At 36.4% G+C, this 18,458-nt stretch overlaps 1 protein-coding gene across 1 annotated transcript in view; it reads left to right on the top strand.

Annotated features, from left to right (window-relative positions):
* The window catches only part of DLC1 (DLC1 Rho GTPase activating protein), a 215,286-nt gene that overhangs the window by 13,289 nt on the left and 183,539 nt on the right, over positions 1–18,458 (top strand). The window contains exon 2 of the mRNA XM_077177496.1: positions 1,102–2,248. Coding sequence (XP_077033611.1) covers positions 1,214–2,248 — 1,035 coding nt within the window. The 5' untranslated portion in view covers positions 1,102–1,213. The remainder of the gene's footprint in view (positions 1–1,101; positions 2,249–18,458) is intronic.

An 18,458-nucleotide genomic window follows, 5' to 3' on the forward strand; every position in this document is an offset into this window, starting at 1 on the left:
AGAAGTTTTGTTTTCTTCTTTGACAGTGAACTTGTTAATTTTATTTTATGATTCATAAATTAATATATTTTCTTTGTGCTAACATACACATGCAATGACATAAGATTAATGTATTATCTCAAATGCCATCATACAGAATGCCTAATGCAGCAGTCAGTGAAAATTCCCACATAGAACCCCAAGCAGGGACAGTGGCCTCTGGCAGAGCCAGGCAGTCCAGGTGAGTAGCAAAGCTACAGCCAACCACGCTGGCTCACAGTCTTCCCTTCTGGAGAGCCCCATTCCAAATAAAAGTTTTCTCCATGCCTTACACCAGAGGATCATGAATATATTCAGCAAGGGAGGGTGTACAGGGTTCAGGTTTTATAATGCATTTGAATGAGAAAATACACCAAAAACTTAAAGTGGTTTTCCAAGTGTTGTATAGGACTGCATGACCTTTAAAGGTCCCTTCAAACCCGAGCTTATCTATGATTCTATGATTTATTTTGTTTATTACTACACAACAACTGATTTACTCTGCAGTTTCATGTAACACTTGTAATTACAACTTGGCCTGAAGAAAATTAATAGTAACAATAAAAATAAGAGCTACTGAATGGGCCAAAGATACTCAGAAGATAAGTAGTTTATACATTTGGTAAATTTGGAAAAACCCTCAATTGTTCTCTACCTCTTTTGGTAAACAGCCAGAATTCTGCACTCCGCAGGTATCCATGGATGAGGAAGAAATAAAGTTACAAAGCAACTATAAGTTACAATGTCATTTATACCCATTGAAATTATTATGAGAGACACAGTTAAGAGGAGCTTGTTGTAAAATTTTGGCTCTGGAGCTACTTTCTTGTCCATGTGCCTGTTTGTAACATTTTTGTTTACTTGATATTGGAAAGTAATCAAAAAAAATGTTATACTGAATTATGAGTGCCGTCAAGTTTTGTATGAAAAGTATTAAAACTTTAAACAAAACAGTCTTTTAAATTCCTGTCCTTCTGGTCCCACAGTCTTATCTTGTTTTACACTTTTGTTTAAACTGTTCCTTCCCTTTTTTTTTTTATTTGGAGTTGATTCAATAACACAGTCTTTTTTTATTTCTTGCAGATGTTAAAATGATGAAACCTTCTCTCCCTCAGGAGCAGTGCACAGCAGCCATGACTTCTCCTCTGGTCCTCTGTGGAAGGTACATTGCAGTCTGCTTCTGAACTGTTATGACATGTCTCTAGCAATCAGAAAGAAAAGCTGGGAAGAGCATGTGACCCAGTGGATGGGATTGGCTTTGGAGCCTGTGGAGTATAATACAGCATGTCGTCACGGACTTGTAGCTGATAACTTGCAGACAAGTATGGAAAAAGATGAGGTTTTGAGCATGGACCGGAAAGAAAAATGTGCTTCGTTTCCAGAGTGCTGCTATAGTGGAGAGGTGACTGGCTTCCCTGAAAAGCAGCTGGGAAATGTTTCAAAGGAGGTGGATGAAAACGACAACCACGAGGATGAGGAACATTTTCTGGAGGCGAGCACAGAAACTCTAGTCCATGTGTCTGATGACAATGATGACTATTGTGCACTCAGCCTGGATAGTGTTAATTACCACATCACTGCTGTAGGAAGTGAACCCAAAGATGAAGGGCACAGCTTAAATGGAGCAGGCTCCTTAACACAGATGGTACCAATAACAGAGGGTAACAAGGCAGCTGAATCATCTGGAATCAGTGGAGATATAAGTGAGGAACCTAAAGAGGAGAGGAAAGAAGATGTTTGTGGCAGTATTGGCCAAAGCCTGGAGCTTTGTAATTATGAAGTCTTAAATGAAGTAGTAGATGTAGAGAAGGAAAATTGTATCAATTCTACAAATGTGAAAGAAGTTATTATGTCTGGGAAGCAGCTGCTTCATACTGCTGTAATTGCACAACAGCGCCGGAAATCTGATGCTTTCAAAGACGGGCTTGGAAAGTCTGAGTGCAATGTGGTAGAGAGTGGGATTTCTTCTGAATCATACACCAGTAGTGATGGACAGCTCTGCTCAGCAGTGCAGCCCAGCAACGGCCTTATGCAATCTCCTCCTTGCTCTTGCATCCCAGCAGTGGAAAATGGTCTGGATAAAAGTGGTGTCACAGAACCTCAAGTGGCCCCTGAAAACAAATGCCTTTCGAATGTCAGTTCAGCAGAAGACATTCAGTGTTTACATGTAAGGAATCATTTGACCACACACGAACATTCAGACAATCAAGTGAAACTGCGCAAAAGAAAGGTAGGATGCTTCTAGACTGCTGAGTGTTTCTCAAATATCTTCCCCCAGTTTCTGATGATGGTGATACTGTGCCTAACTAACTGGAGATAAAAAGTGATTGTTTCATTAATTTATCAGGTTCAAACAGTTTCAGGACAAATATATCTATACAACAACTAAATTTTAGGAGCTTTTTTTTAAGGTCTGAAAATGGCCGACCTTTGAATTTTGATGGTACCTTATATTCACTTTATATATACTATTTTATATATTTAATATATGCTGCTCAAGGATAAATGAGTATATGTCTTCTTTTCTTCTTTCTGCTTCTATCATTATTTGATTCATCTTAGGAAAACTTAGTGTGTGTCCAAGGGTTTAGAAGCCTTATTGAAAAAGACAGTACAAGGGAAAAGTGCAACAAGATTTTAAAAGACAAAAAAAGGAGTGGAAATATTTTTTATAGTAGTTCTTTGGTCTTTAGCTCAGCCCCATGAGCATATGTTCTTGCAAAAACAAGTATTGCTGACTCTGAAACAATATTTTGTAATTTTAAAGCAACCAGAGGGTTTCACTGTCTTCACCGAGCAAGGAAGGGTATCATTACAAAATTTTAATGGAGAGATTCCTTGGCAATAAAACTCCCTTTGGCTTAAATGGAAGGAGATGTGGTGATTGTAGCACTATGGAATTTATCTTAAAGTCTAGCTTTCCCAGTTATGCTGCTTATTCTAGCTAATAGCCAGTTTGTAATTGTTTACTTCTCTCTGCCTTTTTTTGTTTGACATCATCCAGCTTCTTTTGTCTGGGGTTTTTTTTTTTTACATCTGGTTTCTTTTAATTGTGTGGGTTTCATTGTCAGCTGCAGTGCCTCAGTAGCTGTTTCACTGAAGAACAAATTCACATATCTGAAGTACTCTGTGCCCACACAGCATCCTGAGCTGCTGGCTGTTGCTTCCTTGTCTAGATCATTTGGTAACAGTAATATTAGGTTAACATGGTGAGAAGATGTAAGCAAGTTTTGCCAAAGGTTTCAGAACCCCTCCAAGCCAGTCTTCTTTTGGTAGTTTATGCAATCACAGTTAATGCAGTAACTGTTCAAATATCTCGCAGTAAGAATATCTCAGAGTTACAAACAAGAAACAAAAATATGACTACCAGTACCAGAAATGCTAGTGAAAATGGTTCAAGTTTAAAAAAAAGAAAACCAAATTGGCATTGTAGTTGAGAACTAATTGACTCTGATAATAATTTCTCAGCTGCTTTACTTTGGCATCAAATTTTCTTTTAAAGTATATCTGTTGATATTGATGTGTATATTTCATGTCATCAGCAAGATGAAGCATGCTATTGTTTTTAATAGCTCTGATTTGATGCTAGTTTCCATGGATCTTGTTTTGAGGTCACATACTCAGCTTTTAAATGTACAGTCATGAGAATAATATTTAAGAATGTGTGTATGATTTGTGTTTGTGCCATTAAATATTTTAAAGGACAAATTATAAAAATTCCACAGAGACAATAGTGAGAAGAACTAAGGAAGGAGATGAGCATAAAAAGGAGCAAAACAAAGAGTTTCTTCAAGGAATTTTGAGCTGCAACAACTGCAAAATTGTGTGTAATATAAAAGGGGATGGAGTCTGTAAATCTCAAGGAGTCCTCATTGTACTTTGGTTAAAGAAATCTTTGCCAAACACTGTAACATGAATGGCAAAAGCGAAGAGATATTATCTGCTATTGTTTGTGGTATTATTTATCTCTAAGCTCACAGAACACTTCTACAAGCAACATTCCTTCATAAGGGATTTTCTCACTTATATCTAAGCATGTACTATTTTACAAAAGCCTGTCTGTGTTGGTAGTAGTGTGTAATAAAGAATATGCCTATGTTTACAAATTTCCCCTGAAAGCCACTTTTGGAATTTTAAGAAAGCATTAAAAAAACTGCAGACTTGAAACTGAATCCATCCATAAAAGCCAAGTATTTGCTTTGCAGTGGCAGGAAAACTTAAAGGATTGGGAATGGCATATAAAACCTTTTCTCTCAAGGTCAGCAGTTCAAGCAGTGCAGTTAAGGCCTAAAACACACCACTGTCTGATTAATGCTCAGTGTCAATTATAGTTGCACACAATCATGTGCCCATAAAGGTCAAAATATGGGAAAAGGCACATGGAAATGAATTGCTAAAGGTATTTGGGCACCCAAATCTTCAGGTAGCACCTTAGGTGATTATGGAAAGGTGCTGATCTTCAGACATTTTCATGACAGTTAAAACTTAGGAACTTGTTGATACTAAATTCTTTTTCAAATCTGTTCCTCGTTAACATATTTTAAACTGTTTTTAATTGTGGCAATAGAGCATGACCTTCCCTCTTATCTTTAGATCAGCTGTCTTCAAACCAGAGCTGAGGTGAGAGACGGTGTGGATCTGATATGCTTGCCCTGCAGACGGATGCAGGTTTGAGGGCTTAAGGGCTTAAAGTTTAGCATCTTTGACCAGCACTAACTCCATTGCAGTAAATTGCTTTAGTCATGATGGATGTACTGACACTGAAGATGCTTTTTGCAAACACATCCAGCTGTTGCAGCATTCTTTGCTCCCTCAAGTCAACAGGGTTCAAATGTTCAAAGCACAGCACCCTCTTTGCCTTCACTTTCTCAGAAAGACTTCCTAAGGCTCGGAAATAGGAAGGACCTGAATTTAATTGTGAGAAGTTAATGATATTAGGTCCAATTAAAATAAACAAAATAATCAAGCTTTCCTATTGTTCCTGATTTGATAATCTATTCAGTTCATCCACATCATGAAATTTATCATTATTAATGGTTCCAAGTAGCAGAAACATAAACGGATTAACTGTATGTGGCTAAACCAGCTAGACCCTTCTGTATGCTTTCCTAGGTTAAATAAATTTAGATGTTAAAATAGTTATTTTGCAGAATTGTACATGAAATAACATTTGGAACTAAAGAGCAAACTGTAGTGCTTGGGGTATCAAAACAGCTCACATGTATTTTCATATGTAAAAAGCAACAGAGCTTTTAGCAAACAGTTTTATATAAAACTAGAAGAGCACCAACTATTAAGAGAATACCCACAAAGGAGACTATTTAAATATTATGCACTGATTTGTAAATGTAAAAAAATGGCCATTATCTCGTACAGAATCTGTCGAACTTTTGTGTGTGCTCCATTTATGTTTTCTCCAAGCTGCTCATCTCATCAAGCTTACGCAAAGACAGGAAAATCCTTGCTGGGGCATATTGAGAAGGTTCACAAATGCAGCAGAACTCTAAAAAATTAGTTTAAGTTCTTTTTCAACACAAAAAAGAACTACTTTATTCAGCACCAGTATAAAAAGTTGGGTTGAGGCATATAGTGTCCCAGTAAATTCTCCCCACTCACCTCCCAAGCACAATTACAGCTGTGCTGTTGCAGCCAGTGATAATCAGCGTTTTGTAAATGCAATTTTTAAAATAAGGCTCAGAAGCTCTTTTAAATGATGGATCAGTAAAGAAGTGGAAAATCAACATTGTAAAGTCTGGCTCTAAATAGTTTGAATAAAAATCCATGGAGTTTAAAAAATGTGAAATGTTTACAAACTCCACTTACAAAACAAATCTTGGCTTGTTTTATATATTTCATTGTTCTTCCACCATCCTCTCCTCTAAAATTTTATTCCTAAAGATCATTCAACATAAATAGGAGGAAAACAGCAACAGAAACAATGGTGACTGTTCATTTCTCTCCTGTAGGACAATGTAGTTCCTCACGGCGGTCTGCTTAGAAGCTTTCAGTTTCAAATAGATAATGTAATCTCAAAGTCATTCTTGCAAGGCCAGAGAATATAAGAGTCAGGGCTATTCCTAATGCTCATTATAATTGCTGCTACTTTAATCCAGTTTTCTAGATCAAATACTGTGTGATTTGCAAGGGATACTTAAGGACACAACCAATGTCAGCATAACAACAGCTGCCAGTGTCAATAAGAGGAAAATTAATTAAAGAGTAAGATTAACAGGAGACTGGCAGAAATGTCAGAGGAGACCTGGGTAGAAGGTTACCTGAATGATGCATGTCTTTGGAACAGTGCCTTTTACCCACAGGAAAGCTGTAAGCTTTTAAAACATGGTTTTACATTTCCTGTTTTGTTGCAATAAATTTTATTTCTTTATTTCAACAATTATACTAATGTGAGAAAGCAAAGAAAATTACTTACTTGAATTCAGATGTTTCCATCCTTATTTGCCTCTTGATTATTGTGCATGTCCATGAGATGTGAAGGTTGACTCTTCCATTACGATCAGAATTACATTTTGTTTCACAATGCTAGGGCTGTGATTTTGGGGCAAGTCAGGAAGTTAGGCTCTTCCAGGAGCTTCTATTTGTATCACCATAAACTAATTTCACTGGAAGCTTAGGGAGCTTTGCTTGCTGGCTCATACTAAGGTACATGGGAGAGGCAGTAGGAAAACTTCACAAAAAAACCATAAGAGGTACCTGTTTTACTGAAATTGTTTCTTTGCAACTCTTTTACGTGCCATCTGTTCTCATTGCGTGATCCTTTTCATCTGAGCACTTAAAAGTAATATGATCTTCTTGTGAGCAATAATATCAAACATTGTAGGTATTTTTCTTATTTTATTGCTGTTTGTACACCAGAGTTTCCAGCCCTATCACCAGTATGTCTCTCCAAAGTCTTAATCTCCCTTTACCTCAATTCTGTCTTTTTTGAATTGTGATAATTTAATGATTCAGTTTTTTTCCTTTTTTTTAAATTACTTTTAAAGATTCTTACACTGGTTTTGTTATTTCTGTTTTATAGAAGGTGGTTTCATAGGGATCCAACCTGTACTGTATTGCTACATAAGCAGTGGGATGTAGGTTTGTTAGGGTTGCACAGCAACAATAACTCAGATCAACATAGGAAAAAAAGCATAGAAGACAAAAGCAATAAAAAAACAATAGAAATGTGCAGGAAGTATAAATTAAAAATGGAAATATGCATTTTGTTGTATTCTGATTTTGCAACTGGGAATTAAATTTACCTTTTTCTGAGATGCAGTCTGTAAACGTGTCAGTCAGAGTAAGATGAGAGCTTTAAATGTTGGTGATTTTCCAAGTCAATGATCTTTAATTATTCGTTTGCAAAATATGATAACTAAATGCAGTCACTTCTCACAGTTTGTTTTCCCATTGAGTATTTTTAAAGATAGTTATTTTACAAATATTCTAGTGGAGGAATCCAGCAACCAGGGAAGAAAACTGTCCTCTAAAATAATGATGATCTTTAGAAATTCTGAAAGTGTGGACAGTCATGAGTGTTATTTGGATGGTTGTTGGAAGACCAAAGTTTCTGTGCTTCATTATGGTCTTGGAAGACCAACTCCCAGCTGCTTAGATCTAGACATTGAAAAAGAATTAATGGATGTCAGTGGAACTACTGTGTTCTTAGAGTGTGCTTAAGCACCTTGCTGAACTTGGGTGTTATAAGACTTTGTAAATTTAGAGACAACAGAAGCTAGTTAGTAACTAGAGGTAATATCATAGTAAAATTCCCTTCAAATCATATGGTTCTCTAACAATATTTCCTGTACAATTCAGACCTGCACTTAGGCCAGAGTAGCTTCATTTTCATATACAGAGATAGATAATATAATCTTGGCATCTAGGACATCATTTTTCTTAGTCTTGTAAAGGACAATGGCAAGTGCAAATATTGGAAATGTGATTATCTCTTTTAAAATATGATCTTTCAAGCAGTGGAAATCTATTTTATCAGGTGTGGAATGTGGATTTGTTTTTGTTCCATTTCTACATCTCTTGTAATTTTCAAACTTTGTATAGGTTTTTTTAAAGATTCTCAAACTTTCTAAAGGTTTTAGAGAAGAGCATGGATCTGTTTATCCAAATTCATAATGTGAATGTGAGCACCATCAAAAATTGGTGAGAGATCTTAAGCCAAAACAGTTTTTTGAAAGGTTAACTCCTACCCACAACTCAGAGCTACAGTCTGTAGTATTAGTACAGTGGGCAATTATTACTGCAATCCACAGTTGCTTCACCACAAGGAATTTGCTGCATTTGCACATTGCTATTAAATGGTCATGGTTTTGAAGGGATTGGGAAGAATCTGGCAAGAGATGCAAGTGAAGCAAAACAAATAGTAGGATTTCTTTGAAAAAAAATGAAACCTTCTTGGCTGTCATGAATATTTGTTTCTCTTTTCTGCAGTGAAAACTTGCTTTCTAAATTTACCATTTAATAATGAAAATGTGGTTCAAAAATATAGATGATTGAAAGAGTTGGATTTACATTTTTTAAAATTATATGTATTTTCTGTGGTAATTAGTAGAAAGTGGTCATAAAGCACTCCTATTATTGTGGTAACATGACCACAAATTTTCTCTATTACTTTCACAAAAATATGTATCATAAATATTATCTCCATCTGGGAAGCTAAAGAATGCTTTCCGACAGACTTCCTTTATGTTTGGACTGAAGTATGATGTATTTCAAACAATGTGAAAAGTATTTAAAACAAGTTCAGAACAGGATGGGATGATTGCCAGGCCAATACAGTATAACCTTTATGCAAATTTTACTTTGGCACATTTTTGTGACAGTGTTCAGCAATAAATTTTCAAGGCAGTGTTGTCTAGACTGCAAACCAAGAGACTGTTGCACATCAAATTATGCTTGGAGCTGAGCTACCTAAAATGGTCATGAAAGTATTTGTATTTATAAGCAGCTTGTACTCACACACTACTGCTTCACCAAAATCATCTACATGCTTCTAAGGACCAGTCTAGAGAGCTTTAGTTTCATGCAGTGTGTACTCAGAGATTTCTAGTTATGACAAGTTCTGCAGTACTGATTGGAAGAAAATTTCTAAAATATTTTTTGCTTTATTTTTAAAATTAATCTTTAAAAACTCCTTACTGGCCAATTATTTACCGTGCACTCCATAAATAGTCAGTGGTAGGTCATGGTAAATGGGCCAATGACCACTTGTTAAAATGAAACCAGATTTTTAATTAACATCAAACTTTTTAGGGAAGCGAATGAATAATATATAAAACCTTTAACAAATGGGAAGTGGAGTTAAGACACTTGGACAAAACACCCTAGATTACATGACATCACTGTCCACAACACATAAAAAATTTTTAGAAAAGGAATTTGCTTCCTAGAGCTGTTCCTCTCACACTTTCACAAGAATAATGCTCACTTTGAATTAACCTTCAAGTGAAAACAGAGAGATCTAAAAGGCACACTGAGATACAGCTTCCATCCAAAAACAGTACTTATAGCAGTAATCAGAAAAGACAGTACTAGAGAGTACTGCTGCCTATATTAAAGAGCCTTTGATGCCATAGCAGTGGCAGAACAGCTTTTTTAAACACAGTTGTTTACTACAGACATGACCTGTGCTAAAAGTAAAAGGTTTTTTGTGTTGCTGTGTCAAAGAAGGCGATACAGAAGAACAGCCTACCCTGGCCAGCTCTGGGAGCTGAGGCTTTACAGCAATGTAGTCTTTGCCACTGCTAGTGGAGTACTTGACCATGGAAATTTGGTGGTGGGTTTGTCCACAGGCATCCAACCAGTTCCTGAGAACCTCTCTTGTGAGCTGAACTGCAGCAAGATTGAAGCCATCGGCAAAGCTTATCGGGGATTTTTTCTTGGTGTTTTATTTTGGTTGGGGTTTTTTGTTGGGTTTTTTTTGGTTGGTGTTTATTTTATTTTTTTGCTTCCCACCATAATGGTACCTACAATTAAAACACCTAAAATGTGTTGCCCACACTTATTTCCTTTTACTGCTCCCTCTCAAAGGTGACATAAGAGGTTTGTAAAGGCAAAGAGGTTTGTGCCACAGAAAATACGCATGGTGTATTGAATATAGCCATACAAAAAGAAACAATACTGCTTCTGCTGCCAAAAGCTATTCCAAGCTCCAGTGGATATGGCCAAAAATGGTTATGAATTCAAATTTAGAGGGATATTCTTCCTCCTTTGAAAAAAATCTAGGCAGCAATACATGTGTGAGCATCTGTGTATGCTGAGGTAAATGTATGGCAAATATATACCAGATCCTTGCTGCTTTTCATAACTGTCACAGCTGATGTCTAAAGCTTTTACAACAATGGACACAAGAACTTGGTTTATGCACACGACACTAATGAGAAATTGGCTCACTGCAACATGAAGATGTCCTTCAATACTACAGCAATAACTGTCATATCTGAAGTTTCACACTGTCTTTGAGGGGCTTTTCTGCACTCTCACCTTATGTAAGGCTTAGAAGAGCAAACACAATATGTATTTATGTTAAACAGAAGTTTTCTGTAAGTTGCCTCCTTCCTATTTTTTTCATGTAGAACATCCAATTAAACAAATGTTTCCATTTAAAAATCCTGAATATTTTGAGAATGAATTATCTCATCTACCCAACAGAAAAGATCCTTAAGGAGCTGATTATATTCTTGCACTGTGTTTTAATCTCTTGGGTGTTATCCTCAACCTTCTTAAAAAAGGTGGTTTGCATGCACTACTAATCATTGATATGTGATTCATGTCTGTTTGATATGAAGGCATAAAAAAAAATCAACAGTGCTAAAGCTCATGGCTTGTGTTGCATGTAATTTTAGTTTCAAAATATTTTAACAGCTGACACGTTTATAGTAGAGAAAATGAAAAAGCACAGCCAGAAGCCAAACTTTGGTAATCTAAATCAAACTACTTTCCTACACCCAGATTCCCTGAAAAACATTTTCCTTCTGATAAATGCCAAATTGTATTTATCCCACACAGATTTACTAGTGATTCTATGTGCATATTACACCTCAATACATCTACTGAATTTGTTCCAGCAGGTTTAACTCACCTCTTTACAAATGCTCTACTGCTTGGTAGATGATGAAAAGATGATCTAGTGGTAAATGAACACTGTACTGTTTTGGCTTTTTGAGGAAGCAAAATTGCCAGAGAGTAAATAAGAGAAGAGATAGTCTCTCAAGACCTGTCTTTTTAGACTATCTTAGAGGTGGGATAAGACTAGAAAATAAAGATGTGAAAAACAATTGATTTTCTATGTAAAGTGAGAATTCAACTCTTAATTACATGAAGATTTCTCAGCTCATGAAAACAACTCCCAGTAGACCACTCTGTTCCCTGGTCTTTTTCAATATTACTAGCATCGAAGATAATTTGGGAAGTTCTATATTAATACCTTGTAGTACCTTGATTAATATTCTTGTGCATAAGGCTTCTTCAGAACTCATAATTTATCACATTTCACGAACATTTTATTAAGCTTTTAGAAAAGTTGTGCTTTAATTTTTACTTCAGCTTCTTTTGCAAGATAAGTTTTAAATTGATGGATTGTGCTTTTGCAGACTGAGGCCAAGTTATGACAATGGAGAAACCAGCTTTAATCAGATTCAGAAGAAATACATATATTCCTGAATTTTGCTGTCCTGAGAATAGTAAAAGTAGCCTTAGATTAGAATGTCCATAATTTTTTTTTTTCTCTAGTTCATCCATACTCTCTAGCAGACACGAAAAAAATCCTTTTTCATCCAGAGTCTTCTAATCAGGGTGTTAAGAACATTAATTCTTCCCTCTATTCTTGCCTTTTCACAAATGCTTTGCTGTTTGGGGTTTTTTCCCTACTTTATGTACAAACCTGAGTGAAATATTGAGAATTTTAGATTTTGGCCATTTGGAGCTTATGTGCACGTGAAGGAAAGATTACTTGGTGACATGAAAATAATGTGTATTTTATTCCTTGCAAGTGTCATCATTTCACAGGGTTTGATTTCAAGGGAGCAGCCAAGCAGAGCTCTGTAGTCACATGCAGAGATTAGGAAGGGATTTTGAAGCTGTTGGCGAAACGGGAGTGGCTTCCATGACTCTGCTCCACTTTGGTGCGAGGGGAGAGTGGTCCCAAACACTCTCAAATGCTAGTTCTGTAGTAGAAGGAGTGGTTCCTAGACCTGTTGTCCAGCATTTATTCAGTTGCCTAACATGTGTACTCAATCCTAAATATTGTGGTTTTTTCACTGCTTCTTTAGTGGGTGGAGTCAGCAGTGACTTTGTCCCTGTTTCTGGTCTCTCTCTCAGTCCTTTCCATTACGCCTCACTCATGGAGGACAAACTCTCCTGTGTCAACAGCATTGCCTCATGAAGCATAATAATGACAGCCTAAATGTCAGCACTGTTAGTCACCAATGATTGTCTTAGGGTTTAAATGGAAATTTCTTACTTTTTAGCCACTCTGTTCAGAGGGAATGTTTACCAGCAGAAACATATAATTGTGGAGCTTTGATCTTTGCTTTGAAATGTCTTTTTGAGTGTAAAGAAAATTCATCTATGCTGAGAACAACATTAGAAGCTATTTCTGGACTTAGACCAGGATTCTGAAGGTGAAAGGACACTTCTCCAGCTCTCTCAACAAGTCCTTGGGAAAGTTAAAAATAAGTCTTGCTGAAAAAAAAATTGGCACTTGTTATTTGAGAAAATTTCTTTATTCCAGGAACTGCCTCATGTAGCAGAAATTTATTTACCATCTGTGTAGACTTGAAAAATTTTCCATCTACCAGATACACAACTGAAATAGCAACAGATTTTCCATCCCAATGGTTTCCACCAGCCTCCATTTTAAAGGAGTGTTGTAAAAACTTATGAAATTTTTGTGCTCTCGGAAGAGGGGTAGCTCTAGCTCACTTAATAGACCATCTGTGAAACTCTGAGCTCTGATTGTGACCTCTAATAACATCACCTCACTGTTGCTAAAGCATGTCACTTGGGGAACATGACCTCATAGACCTTATAGCTGAACATTTATTAGGTTTTTAAATTATAGTTCCATTATTAATTAATATTACAGTACTGGCTTTTAAAAAAATAGTCACTTGAGAAATTTATTTACTTTGAGTACAGATGTACTTCCTTAATTTCACAGCTCTGCAACTGCAAGGGGAGAAAAAAAAGTTAGAAAAGAATAAAAGGTGCCACCACCAAAAATATCCTCACTGATTCTTGAGGTAATTCTAGTCCTTTAAAATATGAAGCAACATGTCTGTAAATCTGAATATCACTTCTGAGTATTCATAGCAATACACAGGCTGGAAACCAATGCAAGCAATTAGACAGAAAAAGAGCAAAGAGTTCAGGAACAGATGTCAGGGTACGCAAGCTTAACTTCTGTTTGTTGCTTCTGCATTGGTTTCTTTCATGTATTTGGTGGATTCATTTTGCTTTTGTTTTTAATGCACATCAAGAATCCTCAAGAACTATGGGAGCCGATTCTTAGTTGATGCTTAAGTGGAATTTTTTTTATCCCATCTACCAAAATAATATTTGTGTGATTAGAAAGCCTGGTGTTCAAGGCAATTGTCAAAAGTCTCCTCTCAATTCAGAGGCCTGATTTGCTGAAAAAATTAAAAATCTCTATCTACCATTCTTATTATAGTTGAAGGGCTTTTCTGCCTTATCTATTTTTACCTTTTTTACCTGCTGCTCTGTTGAGGGTGTTTGACTAAAGGTGCTTAATCCTAAATAGGCCTATCAAAGATGCTTTTGCTTTCATAATTCTGAGTTTCTGAACTAGCAAAATTTTACAATATACGATGTTGTTTTTTTTTAACTAGCATTCTTATTGAATCCTTTAATCTGCAATCTGGTAATTCAAATCTGCATTTTAAACTTATTCTGTCTAATTATATCTATTTTGGATATCTGTATAACGTTTCTATTTGACTGCATGTGGTAAGGGAAGATACTGGTTTTTTATCAAAATCATATAATTGTGAAAATTAATTGATCTAAGTTTTAAACCATTCTATATTCCTTCCTGCTGCTGCTAAACTGCCTACAACCCCAAAAAGAGGAAATTACAACTTATATTATCAGCATTCAACTGAATGTTATTCAACAACCTGACCTTTAAAATGTGAGTTGCAGTTCTCAGGGAAACAGATTTTAGTTAGATTTGTGCTAGTGGGTTAAGGTACATATGCACTGTCATGCTTTAGTTTGGTCCAGGAGCATTCTTTTGAGGGGACTTTGCTGAGTGCTGAGTGACATGATATAAATCATGAGAGATGAATGATATCAGATGGTGAGATTAGTGCACGCTCTCTGATTTGATAACTGCAGGGCAGATTTTATAGTTCTAATGCATTGACTCACAAAGAAAAAATGTATTTTGGAATTATCAATAGTCAGTGAAAATTTTTCAGATATTAGGAAAAAAATGTACCCTGGAGTGTAACAGATTCATATCTGCAGAATGGAAGTACAAAATAAAGGACACAGACATAGCGTTTTACATTCCCATCACTTAAAATGTGAAAATGTCTAACTCTGTCCTCTACACAAAACAAACTGGTTGCAAGATACATAATTGTTATGACTTTGAGAACAATGACTACAAAAAAAATCTTCAGAAGACAGATTTTTAAAATAGATCAGTACATCACAGTTTCCTTTTAGGTGAATTTGAAAAATATTCCTTGCTAGAAAAATATAGATTTCTAGCTATAGAATAGAGAATTAGCCTCTAAACAGATTGGGCAGTCTCTTGAGATTTTTATAGGTTTTGCTTTATCTGTCTGAAATATAGCAGATGCAATGTAAAACTAGTGAAGAATATTTTCCTCCTGTCCTTGTGCTTTCTAGTTCTCTCACTAATTCCCAGTAGTCTTGTGGTAATGTGTTCATTCTGTTGGCCAGCTGTTCAGCTCTCCATGAATGCATTCTCCTGATCTGCATGTCCCAGCATTTTACAAGTCAATGTCCTTTTCCACTTCAGTATAAAACTTTTTTGAAAGCAAAACTGTGTACCATTGGGAATGTAGACAGGGAATCTAATGTAAACATAAACTCAGTGAGGAGTGAAGAAATATATATTACACAGCATAAGCACTAAAGTGCTTTTAATGTGTGTTTGAAATAGAAGTAGCAAGAAGACTGTCTTTTGTACTAGGGTTTATGTTGTTTGGCTTTTGTTGGTTTTTTTTAGGTGGGGGGTTCTTTTGTGTGTTTTTGGTGGGTTTTTTTTGTCTCTGACAAAATTACCTTCATTTTGTTCTTATTGCCTATAGTAGAAAGGAACTCTTTGGTTCCTTTCTCTGGGCCCTTGGTAGTAGAACCCAACAGTAAAGCAAATAATATCTCCCACCATTGCTATTAACTTTGGTCTTCAGTAAGGACAGAGTTGTGAGCATCAAAAGTAAAGTTTGTCTATACAAGGGGAATAGAAAGTGTACAAGCAGACTAAAACAGAATGAACGGATTTCTTCCCTCTTGGAACATGTTCTTCACCAAAAATGGCTTGTGGGATTATTAAAGACCAAGTGTTAAGAGAACTGAAAATAGGGGTGGTTTTCTCCCTGGTACTGTTGCTAATTCTTCAAGACAAAGAGAAATTTAGCAGCTAGAAATCACTGTACTCTCTGGTCATCCCAAGGCAGTTGGAGGTGCATTGAGTGGGGCTGTACTAATCAAAAATGCAAAGGAAATGTTTGTGCACAATGTATTTGATGAATCTTTATTTGTTTACTGTGGGGAAGCCTAATATTTCATTCATTGGTATACAGCTCTTTGATTCAATTTGAAATTTAATTCAGTACAGACAGAGAAAAACTGTTGTGTGTAGGACTCTGTAATAGTATAGTGTAGTTTTTAGTGGGTATTTTGAATTTGGGCTATTTGTCTAATTTGAATTGCTCCTTCTCATTTGACATCAAGTGGGATTTACACCCAGGCCACAGTTTCAGCAGGCAGAGAAAGTGTGGAGTGTGACTTAACTCAGTAATGCATGAGGAGGATCTGTGTCAAGAGGAATCTATGGCATCTACTTGATAACATTGTTGTTCATTCTCTGCTTGAGTGATTCCCATTACTCCATGACAAATAGTGAGATTTTTCTTTCCTACCATGACCAAAGCATAATACTTTGCCTTTCTCTGTGAGTACCCAAGTTGTATGCACACATATTATGTGGCAGTGGTTTTTTGATCATTTTTGGCAGTATGTGCAACAGTTGTTGCACATATGCAACAGTTGTGATTTTATCACTTCAAGTATTCTGTAGGGAACTAAGATAAGTGGTCACTTGTTCTATTTTTTTCTGTTCTGTATAAATGATATCCATCTGTATATTATTTGTGTTTTAAAAGGCAGCATAAGAATTGCAAGAAATATTCTTTTTAGAAGCTTTTTGTTAAAAACAGAGTATGATAGTTTTCATATAATTTCCAGTAAAAACCCTGAATTTTTTGATTTGTTGCTTAGGGAATATAAGGAAAATTTAGCAGTCTGGAAGAAGAGTTCCTGATAACGATATCAGTACAAGTATGAATAAATAGAACAAGAGAAATTGCATATTCTCAGTCAAAAGCAGAGCTGGTGTTAGAGCTGGCAGTTCCTCAAATTCCAATATTCAATGGGCTTTAAGAACATAACATTCAGGCAAAATAATTATTTTATTATTATGCATATTTTAGGTAGTCAGTAGAATAATATTAAATATGTAACTTATAAAAGGAATATGTCAGTTGAAATAATATAATGTACATAAACTATCACAAAGACAGTAGAAGGATAGTTTGGATGTGTTCTGGAGATTTTTTTTTCCAAGTTTCAGCCTATTGACTGGCCTTTTGTAGCCAGAAACTTAGGTCCTGAACCTGGGTCAGGACAATCACAAGCACAAATTTAGAGGATGGATCGAGACCAGCCCTGAGGAGGACTTAGGAGCACTGGTGGGTAAGAAGCTCAACATGAGCCAGCAATGAGCACTTGCAGGCTAGAAATCCAACTGTGTCCTGGGCTGCATCAAAAGTGTGACCAGCAGGTCAAGGGAGGAGATTGTCCCCCTCTACTCCACTCCCATGAGATATCCCCCTGGAGTACTGCATCCAGTTCTGGATGCAACATAAATATTCCCAAAATAAGAAGGACATGGAGCATGTTCAGAGGAAGCCAAGAAAATTCTCAGAGGTCTGAAACACCTGCTGTGAAGACAGGCTGAGAGGGCTGGGACTGTTCAGCCTGGAGAAGAGAAGGCACCATGGAGACCCTGTAGCACCCTTTCAGTACTTGAAGGGGATGTGCAGGGAAGATGGAGGCAGATATTTTACAAGAACGTGTAGTGATAGTACAAGAGGAGTGGATTTAAATTTAAAGAGTGTAGGTGTAGATTGGGCATTAGAAAGAAATTCTTTAATATAAGGTTGATGAGGTACTGGAAGAGGTTGCCTAGAGAGGCTGTGGACTCCCCATCCCTGGAGGTGTTCAAGGTCAGGTTGGATGTGGCTTTGAGCAGATGGTTCCAGTGGAAGGTGTCCCTGCCCATGGCAAGGGAGTTGGAATTAGATGATCCTTAAAGTCATTTCCAACCCAAACCATTCAATGATTCTATGATATGATCTTTTAAGAGTGCTATGATTACTTCTGCCAGATATTTTGAGAGTTGTCTTGGCAGTTGCTGGAGCCTTCCACATTTCCTTTAAGAGAGAGTCAGAAAATATGCCTTCTGGGCAGTGAAGGAGATATTTCAGATGGGTTGTATATCTAATGTCAAATGTCCACCTTGCCTGGGCAGAACATGGCTACTAGCCACAGCAGCACAAAAACTGTGTATATTGGTGAGGAGGATATGGACAAAAAATTAAAAATCTGAATGGTGCCCATTTATTGCCTACTACCATACCTTGACCATTCCCATTAACATAAGTCATACAGAAGAATCCTATTCTTTGTCACTTGCTGGATTCATTGGGTATGACAAATGGTCTACAATCTGTGTATAAACAGTGAAAGGGTTTTGTGACTATGGCAACATATACTGATAGAAGGACAGAGAAAAATTTATTAAGAAGGAATGGATCTCCAGTTTCAACAAGTAAAAGTTTCAAGGTTATGACAATATATATTGATAAAAGGACATAGAAAAAATTAATAAGACTGATCTTAGCATTTTATTAAAATGAGCTGCCTCATGTAAGCCAGAGTTCCTACAATTAGGCAGTCTTTGCTAAAGTACACTGCAATGGAATTTACTAACCAGAAAGATAACGCTTGTTCCTTAAAAGAAAAACTCAAACGATTTGATAATTAGCTCTCAGAGGACTCTACTGGTTATTTTACAGCTGTGGAAAAAGCAGTAGAGACCTATTTATTGACCTAGCTATCTGATAAATCAGAAAGAGATCAGTGTCATG

This window comes from Agelaius phoeniceus, chromosome 4 (assembly GCF_051311805.1).
Source record: "Agelaius phoeniceus isolate bAgePho1 chromosome 4, bAgePho1.hap1, whole genome shotgun sequence".
NCBI classification, from domain to species: Eukaryota; Metazoa; Chordata; class Aves; order Passeriformes; family Icteridae; genus Agelaius; species Agelaius phoeniceus.